This window comes from Syngnathus leptorhynchus, chromosome 1 (genome assembly GCF_054491065.1).
Source record: "Syngnathus leptorhynchus isolate UIUO chromosome 1, UIUO_Slep, whole genome shotgun sequence".
NCBI lineage: Eukaryota > Metazoa > Chordata > Actinopteri > Syngnathiformes > Syngnathidae > Syngnathus > Syngnathus leptorhynchus.
Window position 1 is genome coordinate 17588826 of NC_141195.1, and position 25852 is coordinate 17614677.

Here is a 25852-nt window from a genome sequence, read left to right on the forward strand (position 1 = left end):
CAATGTAAAAATAGACCTTGATTTATTAGTTCATCTTCACATTGTACGGCAACACATTTGCTCGCTTTAAAGGCAGTACAGGTTACAAGGCACACTTGACTTTACTATCGGTTCAAACATGACATGAAAGTATTTAACACAAAGTATACACAGCTAAAATAAAACTGGAGAACAGTGTACCTGCAAAAGTAGTTTTGAATGCTTTATGTCTTTCGAGTAAATCAAACAGATGTCTGTAGTTTTGTCTGGGCAGCAAAATAAGAAATCTCTTACATATTTTTTTTTCCTTTAGTTTGGATAAAATACATTTGTGACTTGACAGCATTTTTTTTTTCTTTATCACAGAAGAACTCCAAATATAAAAACACCAATAAAACACAAAACAGAATGCAAAGCCCTGTAACATTCATAAAATACTGACATGGTCCCGGCGCCATGAGCTTTTTCGGCACACACTGAGGACATGCCAAAAAACAGAAAGCCAGAAACATTGTATTTACACAGAAAAAAAAAACAACGTTAGAAATGCCAATTATACCTAAAACTCGTCTTCTTTTTTTTGTTTCCTGATAGTTAACCGCAGTTGAAGTAGACTCAAAATAGAACTGTGTAATTACTTTCAAGGCACTTAGCTACTTTATGTTTCTCTCAACTGGGCAGCTTCAAAGCTGTTTATTTGGAAAAGTACACAAACACACACACAAAAAAAAAGTATCAACCGTTCAAGTAAAGAGTCATTAGATGGCCTCTTGCTTGGTAATGGTCGGCTGAGGGATGGAGGTCGGCTGCTTGGGGACTGTCGCTATGACCCCTTGAGCTATTTTGTAATGTTCTGAGCTGGACGCTGTAGGCGGAGACGGTATCGGGGTTTCCGGAGTGGCTGGAGAGCAGAACACAAAGCAACAAGAACCAGTTAGAAAGATAGAGTGAGAAAGCGAGGACTCAGCATAAAGAGCTTTTTCTATATTTACTCCCCTGCGGTCAAACTTGTCTCAAGATAACACCATTTCCAGATAAAGAACAAGCACTTTTGTGAAATTTCTCAGCGCATTAAACATGTTAAGAAAGAATAACAGAAGTTTTCTTTGACAAAGTAAGCCAGATTAGTTTGCATGAAGAATTTAAAGGATTATTCTGCCGAGCCTTTTCAGCGACAAACGTGGGGAGGCTGGTTGGGGGGGGGGCCTGAAATGCATTCAACTGCAACGCATGAATTAAAATCCATCTGTCAAAGAAGTGTCGTGTCAAACTATGCTGTTTGCTCTGGTTCCCAATGTGAAAAGTGGCGGCCATCCTTGTGGACCTTTCCAAGAAAAAAGAAAAATAATACGGAAAGAACGCATTAAATATCCCTAAAATCCTCCCTAACAAATAAATTCAAGAAAAAAAAAAAGACTTAAGTACACATTCTTTTCTACTGCCTGCACTATTCTTCTCTTGAATAATTATTGATTTATTTATATTATGAGATATATATATATTTTTTTTTTTTTAACTGAAACTTGTCAGCAATATTTTTATTGACACCAAATCAAATTCAATTTCTGCAGAACCCTTATTTCCCAAACTCATGCCGCTTTGTTTGTTTGCCCTCTCTCATTTCTGTTTCATTTAGTTTTTCCGTACGTACAGATTTGTCCGTTATGGATGGGTGTCGGCATGTTGCCGGCCACGATGACGTTGCTGCTGAGGTGCTCTTGAACCAGGTGAGGGTGAAGAGAATGAGGTGCATGTGGCGCTTCATTGGCCGAGCCTAGAAGACAAAAGCACACACGTCGTAAATGGCTGAGACGAGCCACTATGAAATCCAGAACTTTTACTCACCTCCGAGAAGCATCTCCTGTAGAAGATTGTCAATCTTGGCCATGCCGAAAAGTTTAACAAACTGGATTTGTTCAATCATTTGCCAGGTGATGCTCTGCAGGGTAGGCAGCAGGAGTAGCAGCTCCCCAAAACGTCCCCGGCAATCGTATTGCCGGTCGTTGATGTAGTCCTCCAGGCTGACCTGGACTTGGTATCGCATCCGTTTGATCTTTCCGGGGTCACTCAGACCTTTTGCATCTGTGGAAAACAAAAGTCATGTCTTTAGCAGGGAATTTGAAGCTTGAAAATTTGAGGTGTTATGTGAGGTCAAACGCCAGCCTAATTTACATTTCAACAGATTCCAAAATAGACAATTCAATTCAAAAATTCAAACATGGTTATAGTCCCTGTAAAATGGACTATAGTACCTGGATCAAAGAAAACAATGGCCTTCAAGCAGGCGTATTCGTTATCGTCTATTTGAAGCTCCTGGAAGGGAAGCACCAGTTCATCCAGGATCCTTACAGCAACCCGGCCCACCTCCAGCTCTGGGCAGTTCCTGGGAATGATGTGATCATTTCCTGCAACGCAATCAACTCTTATTATGACCACAAGAACTGAAGATTCATATGAGGTCACTGATAACAGGAGTGTAACAAGAAGCATGACAGACAAAAATGTCATTGAGGTGCTTCTTTTTACCTAATAAGATAATATCTTTGTAGACCATGGACCTCTTTGCAGCACCGAGCAACAGATGTTCTCCAGCATGAGCTCGAAGCAACGCCACCTGCAATAGTGATGCTATTTTTACTTCAAAAGACCTGCTGGTATGGGAATGGTTAGATCCTGTCGAGTTGACACGTTTTTCCCGTTCCCCAAAACTTGATTTGACAAGATTAGCCTGATTGATCTTTAATCCAGTCCAGGATTGACAATATCATTCATGAGTATTTTGTGTGTCTATATTTTGGAGATTAATAATAAATAAAAAAATAAATAAAAAAAATAAAAAAAATAAAAAATAAAAAAATAACAAATAAATAAATAAATGAATGAATGAATGAATGAATAAATAAATAAATAAATAAATAAATAAATAAATAAATAAATCCTCATGTTGGTTTTGGGGCTCCATAGTTCTATCCTTTAGAGTCTCCAATGAAAAACAAATCCCTTCCGAATATAACATCAGCAAATGAGTGACCAAGAGCTGGTGATCACACTGTTAATGATTCAGCACTTTTTCTCTAAGGAGGGTTATAACTTTAAAACCAGCTCATCATATTGTAACTGAGGATTAAAATACATTAACCACTCTGCATGTAGCGTGTACGCTTACAGGCCATGAGAAAACCCTTCTCCAGCCCTGCAGGTTTTAATCATTTAGCTTGATTTCTTTCAGCGCATGTTTGGAGAGAACTTATTTGGGTAGACGTGTCTTGTGGATGGATGTTGTCGCAGCAGTAAGCTGGTTGATGAGTGACCAGAGTGTCTATACAACTATGTACACTGTGTCTGAGTCTTACCTGGTCATCCAGGGGCAGGTCACAGAAGGCCGGGATGTACTTGGCCCACTCCACCAGAACGAGCAGCTGCTGTTTCATGGACTCGCACACGTCCGTGATGGTGGCGATCTTTTTGGTGCGGATGTCGCCGTTCAAGATGGGAGCGGGGGAGCTAATCTGAACGGTTACAGGACTCGGTCATTCGTGGTCACTAATGAGGGTCCGTCGTAAAAGAAGGCTTGTACCTGTCTTGACAGCACGTCTGCTTGGATGAGTGCATTGATGGATGGTAAACTGCTGTCTTCGTAGCTGGATCTTCTGGTGCTGATTCGGTCTCTTTCGTTCTGCACGGCTACACACATTCATACGCGTTAGATGCATGCTGAGAGCAGTAAGGCCAAAACACCATAAGAAGCATTGATCTACATTTACAACCGACATTCTAACACAGTGGTGATGAGAAAAGCAAGATGGTTTCATTCAAATCACCTTTCCCCATTGAAATGAATAGAAATGCAATAAATCCGTTCCAGCCCCTCCCAAAAAAGACCAAAATCCACGTTTAACATATTTTGTAGAGGTGCAACAATTAACGTATTGATTATTAAAATCATCAACTATTCTGATCATTCATGATTCCAATTCATTGAGAAATCACAATTTTTCAAATCTGAATAAGTCATGCTGGCCCAAGCAATTGGGTCATGTCTTTACCCAATCAGATTTCACAATTGTCACTCTTGATGATGTCAGCACCCTTCACTGACTGGTTGGTCACATTTACATTCATGGACAGTATGATGTATTTTGATAATATTTTTTTTAGATAAATATTGACTGTCAACACTTGCTGAAGTTGTAAAAGCACAGATATGTCTTTTTAATGCGTGTTTAAGTAGTATTGATGGTTTTCATAATTGCCATTGGCTAGTGGTGATACTAAGGAGGACCAAAATCCCAAAAGGCAGTAAAATTTAAACTGTCTGGCCCTCAAAGAAAGGCTGCTGAGTCATTTGTAAAGAAAAATAAGACTTACAAGGCTGTCAAGTTTGTCAGTATATAGCTATTATTGCTCAGAGGTGTTTGCTCAGCATAAGCCGCTCAGAGAATTCATCACCCCGCGGAGTGATCATTAACAAACAACTACTCTTTAGGCGTTGCGACACACCCGAGCACCAGCGCTGTCACTTGAGTGAGGGAAGTCTTGACTCTCGTACCTTCTTTCTTCATGCCAGCCCTGAAGCATTTCTTCAGTCTGCAGTATCTGCACTGATTTCTCTTGTCTTTGTCCACGATACATTGTCTGTTGAACCTGTACGGGACATATTTCGTGCTGTCATTCAGTCACAAACTCATATTCTACCCTTGTCGGAATCCCACCTGCACGAGTACATGTGGTTTTTGCGAACGCTGCGCCGAAAGAAGCCCTTGCAGCCGTCACAGCTGGATGCGCCGTAGTGCTTGCCCGTGGCTCTGTCCCCGCAGATGGCGCACAGGCTGCCCGCCGTCAGGTGGCCAGTGGTGCTCATGTTGGTGCTCTCAGCTGGCGAGGAATCTGTGCAAACACGGACGAGGTCACGTTCAAGTTCATACACATTGACAGAAGGTTTTTGGTACATTTCACAAATGTTTCCCATAACTCACGAAAGAAAATTAAGGAAGAGCATTTTAGGAAACATTCCAAAATGGAAATGTATGGGAATTCATTTTGGGAGTGTAATGTATATTGTGTGGTCAGACAGCTTTTCTTGCCCACACATTGCCTTCACTGCTCCCCCCACCCTCAATTAATTGCTTGCTTTTGTTAGATTTTCCCAACTGTATTTAACGTCCCTATTAGGCTCGGTAATTCCCATAGAGGTACCTACTTGTTAACATGTCACAAATTTGCACACTTATAGGATTGAAGGGAACAAAGACAGTGCTCATAAATGGATCATCAAAACCATCAAGAGAATCATCGGGGGTATTTGCCCTTCTTGAGTAGCTCACACAAGTGTCGAGGTGGCCAAAGTATTCACAATCTGTTATTAAGTACAGGTACAGATACTTGTTCAAATAAAATTAAAAAAAACTCTGGTAAAGTAAAAGTATTGATTCAAAGTGAAACAGTGAAGACTGAAACATGCAAGGGTAAAAAAGTAAACGATCACAAATACCGGCAACAATAGCCGTTTGATAACTTGGTATAACACACTCTGCGTAGGAGTACAGATATGTGTGTGTGTGTGTGTGTGTGTGTGTGTGTGTGTGTGTGTGTGTGTGTTGGGGGGGGGCACGTACTATGCTGCTTGTTGCCAATTGAAGAAATGCTAAGAAACACTAGCTGCTAACTGCTGACTATTCAAAGCAACGTGTGCCCATATCTTTGCATGTCATGTGTAGAGACAAACAGAAAAAAAAAAAGCAAGATTGATAAGTAAAAAATAGAACTATGTGTTTTTTCTCAGATCAGACGACCACATTTTTAACAGTAGAAAGTGGTGCTTTTTAGGCTTCCACAAGACGTTCATGTATTTGCAACAAATTGTCATAGCAGACAACATCAAACAATTCTCTTCAAAGCTACAGATGGGGAATATCCTGCTTCTCCCGATCTTTTGCCATTAAGCCTAATGCTCCGCCATGACCCTAAAATCTCAATTCAAGATCATAACCTCAGTTGACATTATCGCTGTGTGTTATTGGAAGTTCAGAAATCTGGTTGTAAAAGCTGTCAGAGAAAAACGGATATCTGAAAAAAAATATCGACAGTAATGAGGTACTGCAGGTTTCTACAAAGCATTATGAATGTAGGTTGGGTTCAATCTGATGAGTGGCGACAGCTTTCCTGCAATCTCCCGACCAGCTCAATCAATCACACCTCTATTGATTGAAGGAGGTGAGCAGATCTGGTATGAAAAAGAACTCCTGGGAAAAAGCTTCTTCACGGTCAGGATGGCAGCCAGCCGTCAAGAGAGAGTGCATGTTTGAATAAGGTGGAAGCACTTCAAGTATAACAAGCAAGTGGTAAGGAAAAAAAAAAGAAAAAAGAAAAGAAGTAATGATTATGAACTTGGGTAGCGGAGCATTTAACAGGAGCTAGTCATCTGAAGCCATTCGATATCATCCGTGTAGCTGCTAAATTCAGACAGATGACTCCTGAAGTCTGGCCAAAGTTTGAGAAAGTTCCGCTCACCTGCGCCCATGGCCAGCACATGCATGTTTTCAAACTCCAGCGTGGTGTACGCTGGATCCAGGGCCTCGCTGTAGTCTGCCATGTCCATGTCTGCTAAAGCGATTCTCCACTACCTGATGGTGTGATGGAAAGACTCGTCCCAGAAGCTAATGCGCCCCCCCAACACCACCCTGCTCCTTCTTTTTCTCCCCCCCTCCCTCCCATGAACACCTCCGGCCACCCCCTCCCTCTTTCGGCCCAATGGCTCCACCCAGACGTGGAGTTTGACGGGGGACCTGACAGGAGACTGACATGAGCTGGCGTCCTTCCCTCGTGCCGCTAACCAGCCAAGAGGCGGGGTGGCTGTCGCTGGTTGATGGTTAACTAACCTCTTCAATTGCGAATCACTGTTCCCCCCCCCCCCCCTCCTCGACTCTCTGAAGAGATAGGACAACTTTGATATCTTCCATCCTCTTGTCAATTCCTCCATGAGAGGTGAAAGGCTTTACCTTCTGAGGGTGGCACATACAAGTCCAGCATCCACCTAAGGGGGACCGAGGGGCACGGTCATATTCGTCCATCATATTCCACAGCTACTAAATCTGAGCTCATGCCCGCATAATGAAAGCCCTAAGACGCCATTGGTTATGAAATGACACACAAGAGGCTAGTGATTGATCAGCACAAAACAATCCCCCCACCCCCAAAGAAATCGCACGAGTTAGTACTCACTCAAGTCAAGAGGAGCGCCTGTCTCAATCAATCAAGAGCAATGAGTTCATTATTCTTTGCAAATTCTACCAATGGGAATAAAACAAAAAATATATCTCCTTTTAAAGCTGACTCGTGCCCTTCATCAGCTGAAGCGGGAACTATCTGTCTGTTTCGTCTTGTGAAAAAAAAAAAAGACAATTTACGGAATCAAACTGTTTTAAACTATGTACATTTGCATAAATGTCAAACCAAGATCACTCAATATTTTTACTTACTGAGAAGAAAGAAAAACTGGGCAGATTTTTCAGTTCAAATTTATATGCAAATATAAATACGTATATATCATATTAATATATTAGATATTATATTTACATATATTTTTTAATGCAAATATATATACATATCTTATTTTTTTTTTTTTTTTTTTAACGATGGTCATTTGGCCATTTCTCATGCCCTCACCTGAACATAAAACATGCATAAACAATCAATATTCTACGAGTCACTCATTAACTGGTGAACACTTGATTGAGGTTTCCTCTTGGCAAGTAACACTATAATGGAGTTACTTGCAGTTGCGATGCAGCATACAGTCTTGTAATCCACTCCACATCAACATAAATTATACAATACAAATAATATCGTTTTTTTTAACGGTGTCATTTCTTATGACATTTAGATTTATTTATTTTTTGCACTTCGTGGATAAATAGACTGAGCATTGAATTAGAAATCCTCACATCTTAATGACAACTAATATTCATTGCCACATGTCTGTCTTGTGTTTCCTGTAGTTAATTGTGTTATCCAGTCAGTCTACTGAAGTTTGTGAATCAAGCCTCTTTTATTTGTGCACAGTGGCCTCAAACAGCAAACAGTAGTGTTGTATTTGAAGAGAAAGTGCCAGTACACAGCAGCAGGTCAACGATCTGGAGTTCAGCGAGCAGTAAACCTCCTCGTACGCTTGAACTTGTTAACTGTGCTCTCGGCTAAACCGTGGCATCGTAAAACTATTTTTCTTGAGCCTGTAACACTAAACGGTAAATACGGTCACTGTGAGATGTACGATGATTGGATTTTGACAAACCTCACTAATCCAATCACAAACTGAGGTGATTAAAACCGACAGAATGCCACAAGGCTCGTGGCCACATGAAAGATTGCACTGATTAACTCACGCGAAACTTTAAACTCATAAAAAAGATTCGACATTGCTGTCACATTTCAAACGGCATCACTTGCACTAAAAATTCCACACAAATAGCACAAAAATCGAATCGAATTTGTGATAGAATGTACTTCAGTCATTCACTGATTTATTTGGTTGTGGGGAACTTGAGAGTCTCCGAAGTGCTTACTTCATCCATATTTTTAAATCCCACAAAGACTTCAACAGTTCTAATTCATCCGAATGGTGAATTTAATTTTGAAGTTCACCCAATTGGAGCAAGTTTTGGATTGTGGTGTAGATTGAAGACAGCGCACGTCATTAAAGATTCCTGTGCACAAAAACACGGCCAAACTGTTTTTGCCTGTGTACAGAGGTCATAGCCTCTTCCAACATGTTCGATCTGTTCTTCTGCAATGCTCTTATTTGCTCAAGAAGTACGCTGATTATTTCAAAGTGGAGGGGGTTGAGGTGGAGGTCGAATCAGCTTTTCCTGTACATGAGTCACCACCTGAGTAAATCTTATCTTGCCTGCCATTAAAAGGTTTGTATCGCTGCTCCCATCTGAGTTTTCTGTGAACTCCTCAAGAAAAAGTCATATACTGTAGAGGACTATAAAATATAATCTGCACTGTTATAGCTTTCTTAATCACGAACTGACAAAATGTTACGAGATGTCAGATAGGACAAACAAGTTTGGAATTCTCCCATGTCGTCAATCTCAAATTGCTAACGTCCTATAGTATCGTTAATGTAAGGTAGAGGGACATTAAGGTCCAAGCCGATACCGTGGCAATGCGTTAAGACGAAAAAATTCATTTTCATTTACTAATTTGATCAATAAAAGTACATAAATACGGACACAACTCAGTCCACGTCTCATTTTTTTAAAGAGACACTAGCCAAAAAACATGTAGGGCTTGATTGATAGTAAATAATTCGTCTGGCTGGTACAAGCACTCAAAAGCTGAAAAATACACCACTATATTGATGACACATTTTTAAGCCGACGTTTTGAATTGAATGGATGTGTCCATAATGGCCGCTAATCATGGAAATGACGTTACAAGTGTGTCCACTCATTATTGGGACTGCAGGTGTGAATTAGCATTTATGCTACAACCTGGCGCCAAGAATTTTTCCTGCCTTTGTTTTGTTCAATGTGTTGTTGTGCACCATCCCAGTTCAAATAAACGCATAGCATAGCATAGCATAGCATAGCATAGCACAGCATAGCACAGCATAAGATAGCATAGCAATCCATACCAAACCAGGTCACATTCGCAATTACACTGCATGTACGAGATGTATTGATTTATTTGCATAATTTAGCAATTTCAGGAAAACTTTTTCCCTTTTGGAGGGACTGGTAAGGCTTAGGACACAAGTCCCATGCCAAGAACTAAACAAGTGCTAATGAGCGTCACGCACGTTGTGCACTTTGCCGTGCCACAGCATTGGCGAGTGAAAGGTTGCCATGTTGAATTACGACGGGCCACAAAGCACTGTCTTATAATCAGTCACCCAAACCCCTGCCCCGAGGGCCAAAAGTCAAAGAACCACCGTTGCCTGATGTAACACATGTGCGAGTCTCCCCTTTCAGACTTCAAACTCCAGTTTGTGAACAAAGTCCTGTCTATCTATTCCGAATCGGAATCTCCGACCGCTGAGCAAATTCCAGTTGCAAGCGCTGCCTATTTCTAGCTTCTCCTCAATGACTGCCTTTCATTCTCACACGTCCCATCTCTAAGGCAGCAGGCATCGCACGTTAACACCTAAATTATCGGGAGCCGGCAGCGAGGAAAAGGAAATACGGGGAACCTGGGACTTATTTTCATCTGCACGCAGCAAAGGAGCCGTTTTGTTTGTGAGTGTTGATAAGAGCAAAGCCAGAGGAGAGAAGACAGACAATGTGCTGGCTACAGCAGAAAGGAGGCTGCTGCTCTGCTGTCATGCAGTAGATGGAGCAGATAGGTGAGTGCATGGAGTGTCGTGGCAGCGACCGTGTCAACAGATAACTATCTGCAAATAACAACGCTTATGCAAGTCACACTGGCTGACCGAGTGGGGGGAGAAAAGAAAATCATATTTCTGAGCCGCCAGATTGCCGCAATTTTGCAAACATCTTATGTCGAATTTGGATACTCTGGTCTGACCTTTAATTCCAAACCAAATAGTCATCAGACTAAAAAAGTCTTATGATGAATTTATTATTAGTAGGTGTTAAGTCTAAAAGAGTAATAAGATGACATTTATTTCTGAAGCAACAAAGACTCTTGAAAATACTTTTCATACTCCCTGTCCGCTTAAAGCGGGTGTGTCAAACTCATTTTCATTGCAATCCATTATATTTGGTCTAGGGGTCGGCCATCTTAAATACTCAGAGCCATTTGGACCATTTAAAATGCTTATTTTATGTAGTTAACGTGATTTTTTTTCTTCAGTAATTCATTTTTGGATTTATCAATTGTTTGCTTACCCGATAAAGTCGATTAGGTCAAAAATACAAAAACACATCGGTGCTTGTGACACTTAATTGGAGCAACAAAAAACAAATTAATTTGCAAGAGTGTCATAATCTTCCAATTTAAATTACATTTTGAAAAATACACTAATTCAAGACATACCCGACCCCGCTTAACTTTTTCTTACACCTGCCTTAGTTGGTAAGATAATGAAAAATCACATTTGGTAATTATGTTTTTGTTGAATCCAATTTAGACATTTTCAAACACCTGCTTTGGAAAGTAACGATCAACGTGTTTGCCAATTTACTGACACGTTAATTTAGAATTCATTTTGGTTTTGCATTTTCTGCACTGACAGCATCTAATAATGTCCTGTTTTTGGATTACGAGATGTGAATTAAAACATGTTTTTACATTCATTTTAATTGACAAAGAGTTGGTTAGAATTGGCGCTACCAAAGAATAAGCAACAAAATCCTGAAGGAGTCTTATCGTAGCCATTATCCTAATCCTAACCTGTCTTTTCTTGTCATTTGACGTTCAAGGATAACGATAAATACGGCTTGTCACGAAATCAAACCTGAGAGCAGTGCTCAGATTGTTCTTACTCGTGACATCTATTTGGTTTCAGGCTAATCATAAACCACAAGGGCCTATTTAGCCAGCCAGTACTACGCCATATTACAAGACAATAAATAGCTCTGATAAAAAAAATGGCCGAGTTATGCACTTGGGAAAAGACATTGTTGCTTTTTCCGCTCTGCTCGCTCGTGCCGTGTCACATTTCAACAAATGTCCTCACTATATTTTTGTCAAAATGCCTGCGTGTCACATCATGTCAAAAAGTCACCTCCGTGCACCAAATAAGTCAACAATTGCGTCAATAAACACGAAGAGCCACATAAGACGTGAATCAATCACAGTGTGCGATAAGCTCCCGCAATCATTAACTGTTTTGCTGAGGATTCACGTCCACCCGTGGGCCGACCGTGTCAGCGGCTCTTCTCCGGGCGAGCCCGCCGAGATCCCTCCGGATCGTCGATCCGCAGTCGGCTTCCACCGCCAAGTGATCCAAAAGGAAAAGTCACTTACCCGAACCATTGCGGTTCTAGGCATAATACAAAAGTGCAAACTGTAGTCATACAACATGCACACAAATTGTTCATTTGTGACAGTAAATTTGGCATAACAATTGCTCCAAATCCGAATTATTTGGATAAAAATCACTCACAGTCTCTCACACACTACTTAAAGGCTCTCATAGGCCAACTACAGAAAGTCACTCCTAGGACACTCATCCACATGACTTAAATTGGAAAAAACATTCCAATTATTTTCTAACGATCAATGCTGGCTTAAACATTATGATGACTATTAATATTTATCGCAAGACCACTCACAATTTGCAAATCTCTAAGCAGTAACACATCTTAGTCCTTAATTTGTAATTCTGCAACGCACACTTTTGAGTACCCCGCACTCTTTTTGCAGAACTGTAATCACAACTCACTGCTTCCATTTAATTTCCAAATGATAATCAAATGCACTCCTGTATCGCTATTGTTCATGCTATTCTGTAACTGTGTGGCCAAACTTTCTTTGATAATTACCCTGAGCAATAAAATAAGCTGTCCATATGGAGGAATTGTTACAAAAAATGTGCATGAGCCATCATTAAAAAAAAAAAATGTAATGCACCATTCGGATTTTCCTGTAGTGTAAACCCAACCAAAGTAATGTGTGGTGGGTCAGTGGATGCACCACCACCCACCCCTCTTCTCGGATGGATTTCTGCAGCAAAAAAGAAGATGAAGACGTTGCTGCCATCATGTGGCTAAACGCTACCCGGCCACACGTTCATTAGCTGAAACATAATCAACTTATTTCATTAGAAATTGCAACTTTCTTTCTTCACTGCTTTTCCTTTTCTCCACACATTCTACTGCGGTAGCTTTGCTCTCTACATGGCCTCAAGAAGCACAAATAGCAGTTGCTGGTTGTGTTCTAACCAGATGACCCCCTTGGAAAAAATAAAATAAAACGCAATCTCTTTGGTGTTTACCTGAGACAGAGAAGCGCGGCATCCCATCTTGACCGTACATCCCGACGCTCAGCCGGCCTGCGGGGCGAAGGCCCATGAGCTGAGACCAAACTCCGGCCTGAGACTGGACCCGGATGTTTGTCTGGGCCACGAGGCGCTCTGCAATAATCCTCTAATACCTGTCACAATGAGATTTGATTGGACGCTGAGATTAGTAAGCGTCAAGTGAGCGAGCTGATGCTCTCCTGCGGACCGGCCTGCTGCAAGTGAGATGCTGAATTCACTTGTACTTGACCAAAGGAGAAATTGCTCAGTTGGATGCAATTTGTGCAAAACATGAGATTATTTTGCATTCTAATCCTCTTTGGTTGGACTGTACAAATGCTTGGAGAGCTCACGTTCATGAGTGGGACTAATTGTTACTGCTTTGTACATTTGGATTAGTACAGACAAAAGTATTGAGAGTTTGTTTGATTTCCAAATATCAGCATAAATGTATTATTTTTACTTTTGTACATGACTCACATTTATCTACCAGTAAAGGTAAAGCGAGAGCTCAATCTGCCCAAAAAAATGGGTGTGCACACTTGTGCAACCACATGATCACAGTTTATTTTCACTTCTTGAAAAGATTGTCGAAAATAAATAATTGAGTTGTGAATGTTGTATGATATAAAAATACTGTTCAATATAAATATGTATGTATATTTGTGTTTTATTCTATTCTATTTTTTTATTTTATTTTGTTTGTTTCAGAGGGGGCAGGGATAGGTCAACACACACACACACACACACACACACACACACACACACACACACACACACACACACACACACACACACACACACACACACACACACACACAAGGCTAAAATATGCATCTCGTATCTGGAATGTTGTTTTTTTTTACCATCAACGATTTTCATTGTCCTCATCATTGTATTATTATCAGTACGAGCATTATTATCAGTACGAGCAATTGCTGATGTGCAGTAGCTGTCGGAAGGTGATGCTTGTGGCGGCTTCTTAAATATTGACCCCGGCTGGAGGAGTTGTTGTTCTTAGTGGGCAAACAGACATGTGGCCATCGGGGCTGCTGAACGGCTGTTGTCGTGTTGACATTTGGCACAACACGGCCGTTTACGACCGTTGAGCAATTCAGCCCACACAAATCTCACACGCTGTCGCTCTCTTTTGGTCAGATTGAGCATTCGCAACCTATTTGAGTACAAGTACACATACACGTGTAAATAAAAAAAGTCGAAGGCCTGATTCAACTCACGTACAAACTAAGTGTATATGTAGATAAAGGTAGAAATGAATTAAATCATTCAAATTATTATTATTATTAAAATTACGCAGTGTACCAAAAGCAAATTATGATTTGAATGCATCAGTACAAATTCAATTTTTATTGAAAAAACAACTAGCCACAAAATTCAGTCATATTTACACATGCATTTTCATAAGTAGGTCCAGTTCTACCAACCAAGCTTGTACTTCAAGTTTTTGTCTCTGCCATCAACCAATCATCTGCCCTGACTACCATCCAAACGTTTTCTCTAGTTAAGAATCAATCCACCAAAAAAGCCACAGTCTCTACAAACAAAACATGGACTTGGGTGAACTTTAACCCAATGATTTTTCACCCTTTACAAAAAGCCTGACTCCAGAAACTCCCTTTTAACAATATGGAAAGGGAAACAAATAGGAGTAAGTGACACACCCGTCACACTAGAAAGTAGAGCAGAGTTCTGAGAAGGTGAAATCGAAATTAAGGCTACCCCCAAAAAATGTAGCTACTAGTGCCCGGTGGCACCTTCGCCACATTCTTTCACATAAGTAGATTTTAAATCTCATATGCTGCAGAACCACAGCAATTTGGTTTAAATATTTTGAACAACAAACTTTCAATATCTTTGGTCATTATCATGACATTTTTTTTTTCATAATATTACAATTGCACCCTAAAGTAGGTTAAAATTAACCCAGGAGCACAGGAGTCAATAGTAACATTACAATATTTAAAATGATATCATGCATCTCCTATTTGTGTTGCACAGGTATTTTCCATGCTAGCTCAAAGTTAGAGAGAGATGTAAAAAAATGATACAACTGTCCCAGGTCTTGGTTATTTGTCACCACAGGCCCTGCAAGTAAATTTGCAAAGTGTATGCAAGTTGTTGTTTTGTACACAGAAGCATGTTATTGTCCAATCCGGATCAAAATGAAGCTTACAGTGGACTGCTGCCAAAGAATGCATTTGGAAGGCAAACGTCCTGAGATTCGAAATACTTTGAGATTAAATGACTGACGACAGTCAAATTTACAGAAGATGCTGTTGATGTTGCATTGAGACGTTTCTGTTGCGGACAGACTCATTTCATCGCACAACTGTTTTTTTTTTTCCACCCATCTTCCATCTGCCCAGCAACTTCATTTGCAGCCTGCGTCAGTATATGCAAATGATTCCATTAATGAACATTGGACCCAAAACCAAACTTTATAAAGGTCTTTTAGGCTGCCGCTGCTGCTCTTCATTATTATTATTCTTTTACTTTTCACTTTTACATTTAAAGCTTGAAAAACATGTACTCAAAGCTCAAAAATAAGGCTCGTTACTTTTTTTTTCCAGCCACCGTGGATGATGATGTAAAAATGATGGCAATGGGAACTTTCATTGAAATTTACTTATAACATGGGGGAAAAAAAACAAGGACAGGAGTAACATGGACAAACATCAACCAGGGAGCATCAGCAACGATGACACAACGGAGAAGCAAGATATTCCCCACCCAATGTCCTTATTTAAGAGAATTGTTTGATGTTGCCTTCAACAGTGATTCATGGTGAATGTTTTTGGTTTTGTCATCTTAAAAAACTACTAATAATGAGTGTATTCTGAAAAAAAACGCAAAGTATATATTATTTCAGTCGTGATCATTATCATCAGCTATTATTATATATTGTATACAGTGTTTATCATTGGAGAGACACCTTGTGATGATCATTCTCCTATATCTTCAAGTATCTATTCTTGTATTTGGATGTTTATGCACACATGTCCATCAACAAAATTAAAAAAAAAGTCTGTCTTATCCACAACAATTTGATTGCGCACAACAAGTAATAACCACAATCATCTCAAATGACAACATCCATAATGGTGGCCACCGGTGGGTGGCAGCTTCCTGGTCCTGGTTGACAAGCTTCATATCAGTGACACACCTCCTCGATAAGCGGCGTGTGAAAAAGCCAGACACGAACGGCCCCGAGCACCAAAAATCCAAAGAAAAGCATGGGAGCGGACTTTGCGCGCAATCCGCTGAGTTGGCAGAATTCAAGCGCGCACTCACCAAATGGCCGTTCCACACTGGAGCCCACTTGAGTGTTTACGTTGACCATGTCCTCCTCCTCCAAGGTGTCCTTGTATTCAATTCTCTTTTTCCTCCTAGCTTCAGGTGTGAAATGTGAAAGTTTGGCCGCAGGCGGACGGCCGTGTGACAAGAGTGTTGGTGGAAGGTAAGGCCGGACCGGCGTGGCTGCTGTTATCTTATTGATTTTCCTAATCTGGGCAAATGTGGGTGGGGAGGTTAAACAGTAACCAGGCTCTTATGGACACTGATCTATATAGCGGCTGTAACTATGGCAACATGATGATAGAAACTCAAATAGACATCAAGTTATGATGTGCTTGCCGGGTTTCATTCCCATCACTGCACAGCATCACAAATCGTTGGCCGAATGAAATTGTTGCCCAACTTGTTTGGAACTTAGTCAAAGTATCAATAAAAATGCCAGTAAAAATTAAAATTGTGCTGTTTGTCTTTTTTCTTTTTTTTGCATCTGTTAGTTTGTTACTTGTCCAAGCTCAGTGGTAATCCCCCAAAATTAAACCCAGGTAATTGGACTCTCTCTTTCTTTTTTTCTTCTTTTACTAACACTGACAAATTGCACAACTATAAAATCAAGACTCAAACATTCAGAAGTCCCCTGATTTTTCCATAGCAGACCTCTGTAGTGTTGTCTTATATTACTTTGCACTGTGAAGCGCTTTATATTGCTTTATAACTGAAGTATTGATTGGTGGGTTGACATACTGGATGTTAATTGTGGGCCACATCCAAAAAAAAAAAGAAAAAAAAAAAGGCTCGTTGGTGAGTGCACTCACTCATGTGCTAGCATATGTGAGGTGCCGCTGATTGCCTCATCCAGCATTTTGGGCCATAAAAACAGCATCAAGCTCCAGATTTATGGCCGAGAAAATCTCAGAGTGATGAACAAAGCGACACAATGAGCTGAACGGCAATATATGCTCCACAAAGTGAGCAGTACTCATGTATTTGGATGTCCATCACTGGCCACTGCACATGTCAATTCATGTTTCTTTGTAAAAACATCTTATGTCAAGATCCTTTCTTTTAGTAAGTATCTTTGTGTGTACTTTACACATTCAGTTCAATTTAAAAGCCCATCATATCTTACTTAATGCTATTATCATGGTATTTTTGACCATGGATCAATCAGATAAGTTTCTAAAATATGTTAGATAATTGTGTGTATATTTTCTCTTACAAAGTCATATTTTCCAAGTTTCACATATTTAAAAAAAAAAGTTTATTTTTTTTTGTTCAAAGTCATGGATCACCATCTAGACTGGTGTTAAGATTCTTTATGTACTATATCCTTAAAAAAATAAAGTAACTTATTTTGCAATATCATAAATGTTACACCGCTTTACCTCATAACCAGTTATTTGGATTTATCCCGCAGACCGGTAAAATAATTTCAACGCTGATCAAAATTGAGTATGGCCTCACTTATTATAAGAAGGGACTTAAAAATGAAAAATAGCGTCACCTCGTGGTCAGGAAGGTAATTGTGGAGTCGGGAGTGTCTTTTCCAATATCAACAAACAACACAATTGTCTTTCCTTAATTTAAGAAGATAATGTTTGAAAGTACAGAAAATACTTTTGTATTCTTTGAAACAAAATGAGAAGATAAAAAAGTAGCTCGTGACTGTAAGTGCTCATTCCTTTAGTTTCATTTGGGATGAGAATAAGGCGTTTGACAGCTCCATGTGGGACAGCCCGAGAGGGTGGGGTCAAACCCAAACGAGTTATTTCCTGGTCCGCAACGACAACACACGAAGGTAAAATTTAAAAACCAACAAATCTACAAGAGTCAGCCACACTTTATACGTTTTTCCGGCATTTTATCCCACTTGCTTATCGCCATCTGCTCGCCACCACTCCTACTCAACGATAAATGTCACGTTAACACTTTTAGAGCCGTCACTTGCAAATGTTAGTTAGCCAGTTAGCATGTGAATAGTACGTCATGTAAAGCGTGCAAAACAACCTCAAGAAGTTTTTGTTTTGTACTTACATCCACGTCTCACTTGGCGCAAGATCACACTTAACTCATCTAACTATTTCACGTTGTAAATGTTAAGTTGATTATTTATTTCTTTAAGTTATTGTATTTGGGAGTTCTCTCCCAGGGAGTGCTTTTTTTGGTCACCATTAGTGTTCTGACGAGCGGAGTCATCCGCCATCAGAGGGTACTGGCGTTGATTGAGGTTTAAAGATGTTATTTGAACTAAATAAGGGTTAAGGGATCATGCTCAGCATTGTTTTTTTTTATTGTTCAATGTTGATCTATTTTTTAAAACACTTCTGTTTCAATAATATGCCAACAGAAGAATATTATATCTATATCTATCTATCTATTTATTATGTCTAGTAATCTTTTTTTCTTCTCTTGTTGTTGACGTACCTTGTGGCAGATGAACGTGGGCGTGGCTCACAGCGAGGTCAACCCCAACACGCAGGTGATGAACAGTCGTGGCATCTGGCTGGCCTACCTGCTGCTGACTGTCGTGCTGCATGTGATTCTACTCAGCATTCCCTTCTTCAGTGTGCCGCTTGTTTGGACGCTCACCAATGTCATTCACAATCTGGTCAGTTACGCTCACTCGCCAGGCAACTTTGCTGCCTCACGGCCCTCCGGGCTGATGCACGCACGCTATTGAGAATCTCAAATATTGTCAGACATGTCCAGTACAGAAATTAGTTGCATTCTCACAGTCATCTCCCAAAATGTCATTTCAATAAGCTTATAGAAAATGTGAGCTAGTTTCGATGTTTCTTTTCTTTTTGTGGGTTCTGAGTGCAGGCGATGTACTTGTTCCTGCACACGGTGAAAGGCACGCCCTTTGAGACGCCCGATCAAGGCAAAGCACGTCTGCTCACGCATTGGGAACAGATGGACTATGGCGTCCAGTTCACCGCCTCGCGCAAATTCCTCACCATTTCGCCAATCATTCTGTAAGTACGGACAAAATTATATTGTTGGGAGAATACAATTTTTCTCAGGATAAAAAATCTGAATCTGAAATATATTTTTCTAAGAAAAAGTCATCAAGATGAGCAAAGTATTAAGATATTTCAGACATTTCACAAAGGAAGAAAGCCATGATTTGACAAGATAATTTCCCAAAAGAAAACTTTGTTCACATTGTATTTTATTCTTCAAGTAATGTTTTTATTCCTTAAATGAAATAAAAATGTAAAAGGCACTATGTTATCAAAGGAAAAACGTGACTTTTCAATTTTGTTCTATTTGGTTCCAAGACAACAAATTAAAAATCACAGCTTTATAATTATACATCATAAACATTTCAAATGTTTGAATTGCCCCAAAATTGTGTTCTAGGGTCCCATTTGTTGGTTGTTATTTTGCCCTGTGATCGCTTTTGGAAGGAACTTTACATTTCCTGTCATTGCAGGTATATTCTGGCCAGCTTCTACACAAAGTACGACGCGACACATTTCCTAATCAACACGTGCTCCCTCCTCAGTGTCCTCTTGCCCAAGTTGCCGCAGTTTCATGGAGTGCGAATATTCGGAATCAACAAATACTGACAAATGAACGTTGCAGTGGGATGGCTACAAACACTGGACTTAGTTTGGTTTTTCTTACATCTTAAGTCTGGAAACTTTTGGTAAGTTGGAAATATTATGTGCTATTATCAGAGGGCTTTTATTCAATGACACACGACTTGGTCTTGCTGTGGACAAAGCAAAACTTTTAACCTGCAGCAGATTTTCCCATTTGAGGCATATCACTCAATGGAACGCCCTTTTGCCTTCTTTTGAATCCAACGTTGTCTTGACCAAAATGAAGACTTTGTGTGTATATATATCTGGACTGGCTGCAAGTCTGTAAACTTATGGCCATCCATGCGAATTGTTTCCATTCATTGTGAGATTACACCTTTTCATGAATGAGTATGTTTTTGTGAACTATTTCTGTTTTCATTTTACACAAAGGCAATAAATCTTTGCTTTTTGCCCAAAATAAAAATGTACTTATTGAACCCACACATGACAATATAGATTTAAATATTTCATCAGTTCAGTATTACATATAATAGGTTTTGTACATAATTTGTATGCATCGACTTACATTACTCAGAAGAATTTGCCAAAAGGTGATGAGTGACAAATCTATTCACTCCTATCTGGAGTTATCGGAAGGTTTTTGGAGACTGAGACTCGCTTCCAGCTGAGCAGATGTTAAAAGACAAAAATCCCACTTAGAAAAGATTGACCTTGTTATTTATTTCAGAATTGACAGGTGGGCGGGTATTTCAAGAGACCCAACCATTTTTTTTTTTTTTGTACAAACATAAAAAAATATTTCACATACAGTACAGTGCAAAAGTCATAAGCTTTGTTATTTTATGAGCTTTTTCCCAGTAGTCAATATGACTTATAAAACATGAACGGGAGTCAGCAGGTTCACACAAATGACTACATGAAAATGTCCAGAAGAGAGCCGTGTGAAAATCAACCACTTCATTACTGTACATTCTTTTGTCAGGATTAGGTTAAGGGTACATTATTAGGCTATATGTGTTTCTTAATACCACTTATCTTCCGGTCTATAATATTGGTCGCTCCTTCATTAATAAGGACCCTGCAAGCTAACCAACAAATCCAAATCTCTCTTAGTTGTTTTCACATGTATCAATCATCCATCCTTGATGAAGGGCTGCACTCTTTATTGGCATTGCAAAAACAAATGTAACCGCGGCCCCATTGTGGCATTGCAAAAACAAATGTAACAGCGGCCTGAGATTCTTGCACAGTACTGTAGGTCCGATTAAAAAAATTGAATGTTTTCCAACATGTCAGTGCGCCTCTTACCTCAAGTCAGACATCAACTCACCCAGGGTTTAAGTTTTGTGGCAGCCCAAAGCAAACGTAACCTCACCAAGCTGCGTATTGTCTTTTCTACATTCACATCTGGCAAACGATGACCTTTTGCCCGGCACACTAATGTGACCTTATATGGCTGACACTCTCCGGACTCTCTGCTGACGAGCGTCAGCGCTAGTTAGTGTCGGAGCGCCGGGGACCCATCGTAGTTATTGAACGGCGTCTGTTCATGCCTGCTCTTGATTTGACACAGGTCATCAGGTGAAGTTTCCTCATCGTCCGTGTCAAAAAAGTCTTTCCAGCCGTACTCCTGCGCGTGCACCGACACTTCGTTAGCCATCAGGTGGGAGGAGCCCTCGATGAAATCGGCGAACCTGGACATTGGACAGATCACGTTTGCGTGCGTTATCTACATAATGCAGACTAAAACAAACAGTTCATCTATTTTAGACAAGCTTTAGGTGGAGTGGGGACATTTCCAATGAGACTTTTTTCATTTTGGGGTGTATAAATGTGGAAGTTAGATGACAGTGGACACCTCTTAGGGGACTGAAGCCTGCTGACAGCTTTCCATGGGCTGCACTCCCTGCTGTTGCAGTACTTGCGCAGCTCATCCAGCGCACGCAGCGTCTCCTCCTCTCCTTGCTTGCGATACTCCTCCTCGGTCAAGAGGCGCCGCTTTTCCGGCTTCCAGCGGACATACTGGCGGATTTTCCTGGACAACAACAAACTAAACTTAATTTACAATATCACGAGTACTCGTGTTGCAGTTGGTGAAATTAATCTGGAATGAATAGAAGATCGCCACTCTCGGGCTCCTTCTACCCAACATTCACATTCTGCCGCTTGCTCCGATCAGAAAACATAACACGTCTTATCGTTCTTAACTGTATGCAGATAAAACACTGATTGATCTATCGGAGTGTCAGTCTCTTACCCTCTCTGGCTGAGTGCAGCAATCACATCAATGAGTGGATGAGTCTTTGTTTTCTATGCTAAACCTCAGAGATAAAAGGTCAGCAGTGCTCAACGTGACTCCACATCATTGACGACCGCAAAACGAGTGTGAAATCTTTGTGATTAGGAAGAGGTCTGAATTTTAAACGCTTCCAATAAGACTGCTTTTCAGCACTCAAACAGTTTTAGAATCTTCTGTCCAAACATGACAGTAAAACTGCGTCGCATACGTTTTTACAGGTCTGAACAGAAAATAGAAAATCAATCCAACAGCTGGAGCTGGTCCAGTTCTTCAACTAGACCTAAAATCTACAAACTGGTTTTGCTGTGAGTAAAAAATGTTGCTGTTAGTCTACAAAGCTTGTCATGGCCTTGGACTGAAATATCTTTCACGACTGTTTAGCTCCCTGTGAGACTTTGCGATCCTTAGGTCATCTGGTGTCAGCTTACTGAGTGTTTCCAGAGTCACAACTTATCAGTGAAGCAGCAATGGGTTTCTGTGCTCCTCTACCTTCTAAGATCTGGCCAAACCTTTGCAGCGTTTAAATTTGGCTTGAAAACCTCCATTCACTGCTGTTTTTTTTTTTTTTTTTTTAGAATTAAAAACTATTATTTTCCCACCTTTTTTTTTTTTTTTTTTACTCACCTTATTGCAGTGACGGTAATCACGAGGGGGTACTCCAAGTTCTTGGCAAACACGGCTGCCACGATGATGGCGAAGGAAACTTGCTGAATTTGAATCCCCAGATAAATAAGGAGCAGGCCGAACAACTGCAGCGTCCATGACAGGATGTTGATGCTCTTGTCGTCCACTAGAGGGCCATAGCGGTAACACACAGCAAAACTGATGAAGCCAACTACGCCCACATAACCTGCGGGGTGGAAAAAGGACATTTTTAAGCTTCATTTAAGACTTTGTTTTGTAGTTCATAGAATAAAACATGCTCATTTGAGTCAAAAACAATATAAGCCTATAAATAAGAAAATCTGAGAAACGGATCATTTTGCATTGGTCCTTTCATATTTGCCATAGATTTTCGACAATCGCGGTCGGGGTCTTTAGGTCGGTATGCCCCGTAGTCAACAAGGGTTGACTGCATTATCGGTGCAATTTGCAAGTACCTAAAGCCACGGGCCAATGTTCTCGAAGAATGGTGTGGAGGTTCCTGCAGACGAGCTGGATGGCGTACACAGAGAAGGACCAGCCGCCGACAATCAGTAAATAAAAAGGGCTTTTCTGCGGAAGCATAAAGGGGAGATGCGGTTTTAGAGTCAGGTGTATACTTACTTCTCTTTCCAGTAGAAGGCTGAAGAACGTTACCCTTGGCAAAAGACGAGCGAGGATGAAAAAGAGAATGATGAGGGAGGCGATCATTCCCGTTGTCATGCCGGCTGAATAGAAAAAAACTTGACTCCTATAAAAGGATAAATAAGTTAGGGACAAAAGAGAACTGGCTCAGAATCTTGCGTAAATTAAATTACCTGCTGAGGGAGTCGGCGAAGAGAAATAGTATTACGCCGACGAGGAAAACCAAAAACAGATAGATGTCAAATTCTGGAAAAATAAAAAAAAAAAGACAATCATTGTGTTGGCCCAATACAATTCACTTTTTAACATAAAATATGGATATTAATGTGACGTACTGCGCAGCGACTTGACCGTGTATTTTGTATTATCGCCGAGCTCGATCTTGAAACACGTCTTCTTGCTGAACAAGTTGATGTTGATGGTGGTCTCGTTGTTTCCTTCGCGCAGCAAACTCTGCAACCAGCCCCACACGCTGAAGCGTTCCAGCTGCTGCAACTCCTCCTCACCTTTCACCGTCTCCACTTTGAACACCTTTGAACTCCAGATTTGGACCTGGCAAGGGACATGGATGAAAACCACCAATAGTTTTTGGTTGCTAATCTCTCTTGAAACTGTAAATGCTGTTCACTCAGAAGTCACTCAAGACTAAATCCTTGTGCTGTTAGTCCACAAGATGAATTATTTTCTTTTTTCTGTTTTGCTTCAACCACACATAATGAGTAATTGATGGAATAATCACATATTATTTATATTACAATTTGTGTCCTAAATTAGTACACGTTTGAGAATTCTTGTTGTATATATAAACACATACTGAAAACAAAGTCATATAAAACAGTCTAATGTTTGTTGCGTTAAGGGACAAGAAAGAGTTAAGAATATGATCATTTCTCACACAATGTAGAATTTGCTCATACAACCAACCTGAATTCTCATCCAGGTTTGCCTCCAGTTTGGTGCAATGGAGTTTGTGTAGCAAAAGAGGTTGGAGCCCGATTGGATGGACTCTTCTCCATCCTTGAGATTGATTATTGGAGGCTTGTTATCTGCATTGCGAGAGCACAAATTGTTCATTTGTAATACAAGGAAAACCAAAACAGATTTTGAATACACGCAAGTAGGTAACCGTTCTTAGTTTACAAGGAGGACCAAAGAAGCCGGATAATAATCATGCTGGTCTTGTGCAGATCAATTAATCTTTGGAATTTAACACACTTACCTAATGTGAGGAGGGAAATTTATCTGTGAAAAATAATTTCATTCAACACTGGAACTAATGTGTTGCATACAAGTAAACTTTATAATTACAGTGCAGATAAATTTATCTATCATTGCGGAATAAAGAAAAACACAGGGATATGTCTGCTTCTGTGTGATTTGCAGACAAAATAAAAAAACAGACAATATCAATATGATGAACGATCAGTATGATATCAATATGCTGAATGGTTGTAGTAACCATGATCACGCACAAGCTAACTTGCTCCCAGCTAAAGGACACTATCTTTTGTTTTGCCGTGTTACTCTGTACAAAATATTGATATGTGCATGTGTGTGTGTGTGTGTGTCTAAATACATCGTTGCGTTACACATTACCTGCAGCCTGTAACAAGGTTAGAGTTAAAGACAACAAAAGCGTCGTTAAAACTAAGGAATAATTCCTTGACGTGAAGCTTCTTCGTTCTTTCATGCATCCCGCCATGATGATAGCACCAGCTTGCTGTCTTTAGCCCCGCCCTTTCCTAAGTTCGTTTTTTTGCCTCATAATAAAGGCACCCAATCAGAATATCGCACTGACAGGACTGACTTTTTTTTCTACTTGATAGCTTTATTTACAATTGTACTCTATTCAAACACGTGGTTTTGGGTGTTGCTGTAAAAAATGACGTTTGAAACGTTCAAAATTAATTCAATCTCGGTCGTACATAGTTTATATATGTTATTCCAGACTTTGTGGACATTTTCTTTCCCAAACAATAAATAGTACTGCTACTACTACTACTACTACTACTACTACTACTACTACTACTACTACTACTACTACTACTACTACTACTACTATTAATAATAGTAATAATAATAACAATAACCATCGTCATCATCATCATACAATAATAAAATCTGCGGCCAGCATACAAAGAAATGGATTTGTAGTGTGCATTTGAAACCACATGGCACTGTAGATGCGGTCAAACTGATTCAAAACTATTTCATAAATTTGTACTTGAGCTACCCAGTGCATTGAAGCACATTTTTGTGAATTAAACGAAAGAAAAGGCCTAAAACATTCTCAAGGAACAGTTCTATCATCACATGTTCAAGGCAACAAGCCAACGATTCAAACAGTACCTTGTACAATAGATAAAAAGTATCCAGGATCAAGGATATTCCAAACAAATCAACTCCATTATTACATTACACCAACCATTAAAAGAAAGGTTGTTATCATTGATGCAATGTTACAGTATATTCATTTTCACAGCAAAAGTAAGATTGTTA

The 25852-nt window shown here is 40.0% G+C and overlaps 3 protein-coding genes across 8 annotated transcripts; 1 reads left to right on the forward strand and 2 right to left on the reverse strand.

The window, feature by feature from the left end:
* Positions 1-18598, reverse strand: hnf4a (hepatocyte nuclear factor 4, alpha). Of its 3 annotated transcripts, none has more exons than XM_085910467.1 (10): positions 18251-18598; positions 4692-4866; positions 4529-4623; positions 3557-3663; positions 3333-3488; positions 2506-2593; positions 2232-2384; positions 1825-2061; positions 1631-1753; positions 1-880 (listed from the first exon to the last, which is right to left on the reverse strand). In XM_085910467.1, the coding sequence occupies exons 2-10, from the start codon at positions 4838-4840 to the stop codon at positions 738-740; spliced, it is 1251 nt and encodes a 416-aa protein (XP_085766593.1). In that variant the 5' UTR covers positions 4841-4866; positions 18251-18598; the 3' UTR covers positions 1-737. The 3 variants fall into 3 exon arrangements, with proteins under 3 accessions (XP_085766593.1, XP_085766675.1, XP_085766511.1); XM_085910549.1 differs by lacking the exon at positions 18251-18598 and adding an exon at positions 11770-12007; XM_085910385.1 differs by lacking the exon at positions 18251-18598 and adding an exon at positions 6490-6640.
* ormdl2 (ORMDL sphingolipid biosynthesis regulator 2) lies at positions 17935-20246 on the forward strand. Of its 2 annotated transcripts, none has more exons than XM_085910796.1 (4): positions 17935-18014; positions 18651-18824; positions 19040-19191; positions 19653-20245. In XM_085910796.1, exons 2-4 carry the CDS (start codon positions 18651-18653, stop codon positions 19786-19788), a joined length of 462 nt encoding a protein of 153 aa, XP_085766922.1. In that variant the 5' UTR covers positions 17935-18014; the 3' UTR covers positions 19789-20245. The 2 variants fall into 2 exon arrangements, with proteins under 2 accessions (XP_085766922.1, XP_085767004.1); XM_085910878.1 differs by lacking the exon at positions 17935-18014 and adding an exon at positions 18044-18443 and having other exon boundaries at positions 19653-20246.
* Positions 19832-25097, reverse strand: nemp1 (nuclear envelope integral membrane protein 1). 3 transcript variants are annotated; one of them, XM_085910175.1, is made up of 9 exons: positions 24950-25097; positions 24278-24399; positions 23689-23905; positions 23527-23599; positions 23366-23459; positions 23167-23281; positions 22691-22916; positions 21626-21802; positions 19832-21461 (listed from the first exon to the last, which is right to left on the reverse strand). In XM_085910175.1, the coding sequence occupies exons 1-9, from the start codon at positions 25053-25055 to the stop codon at positions 21266-21268; spliced, it is 1326 nt and encodes a 441-aa protein (XP_085766301.1). In that variant the 5' UTR covers positions 25056-25097; the 3' UTR covers positions 19832-21265. The 3 variants fall into 3 exon arrangements, with proteins under 3 accessions (XP_085766301.1, XP_085766216.1, XP_085766383.1); XM_085910257.1 differs by having other exon boundaries at positions 21277-21461; positions 21544-21802; XM_085910090.1 differs by having other exon boundaries at positions 23167-23459.
* Positions 25098-25852: the final 755 nt, after the last annotated feature.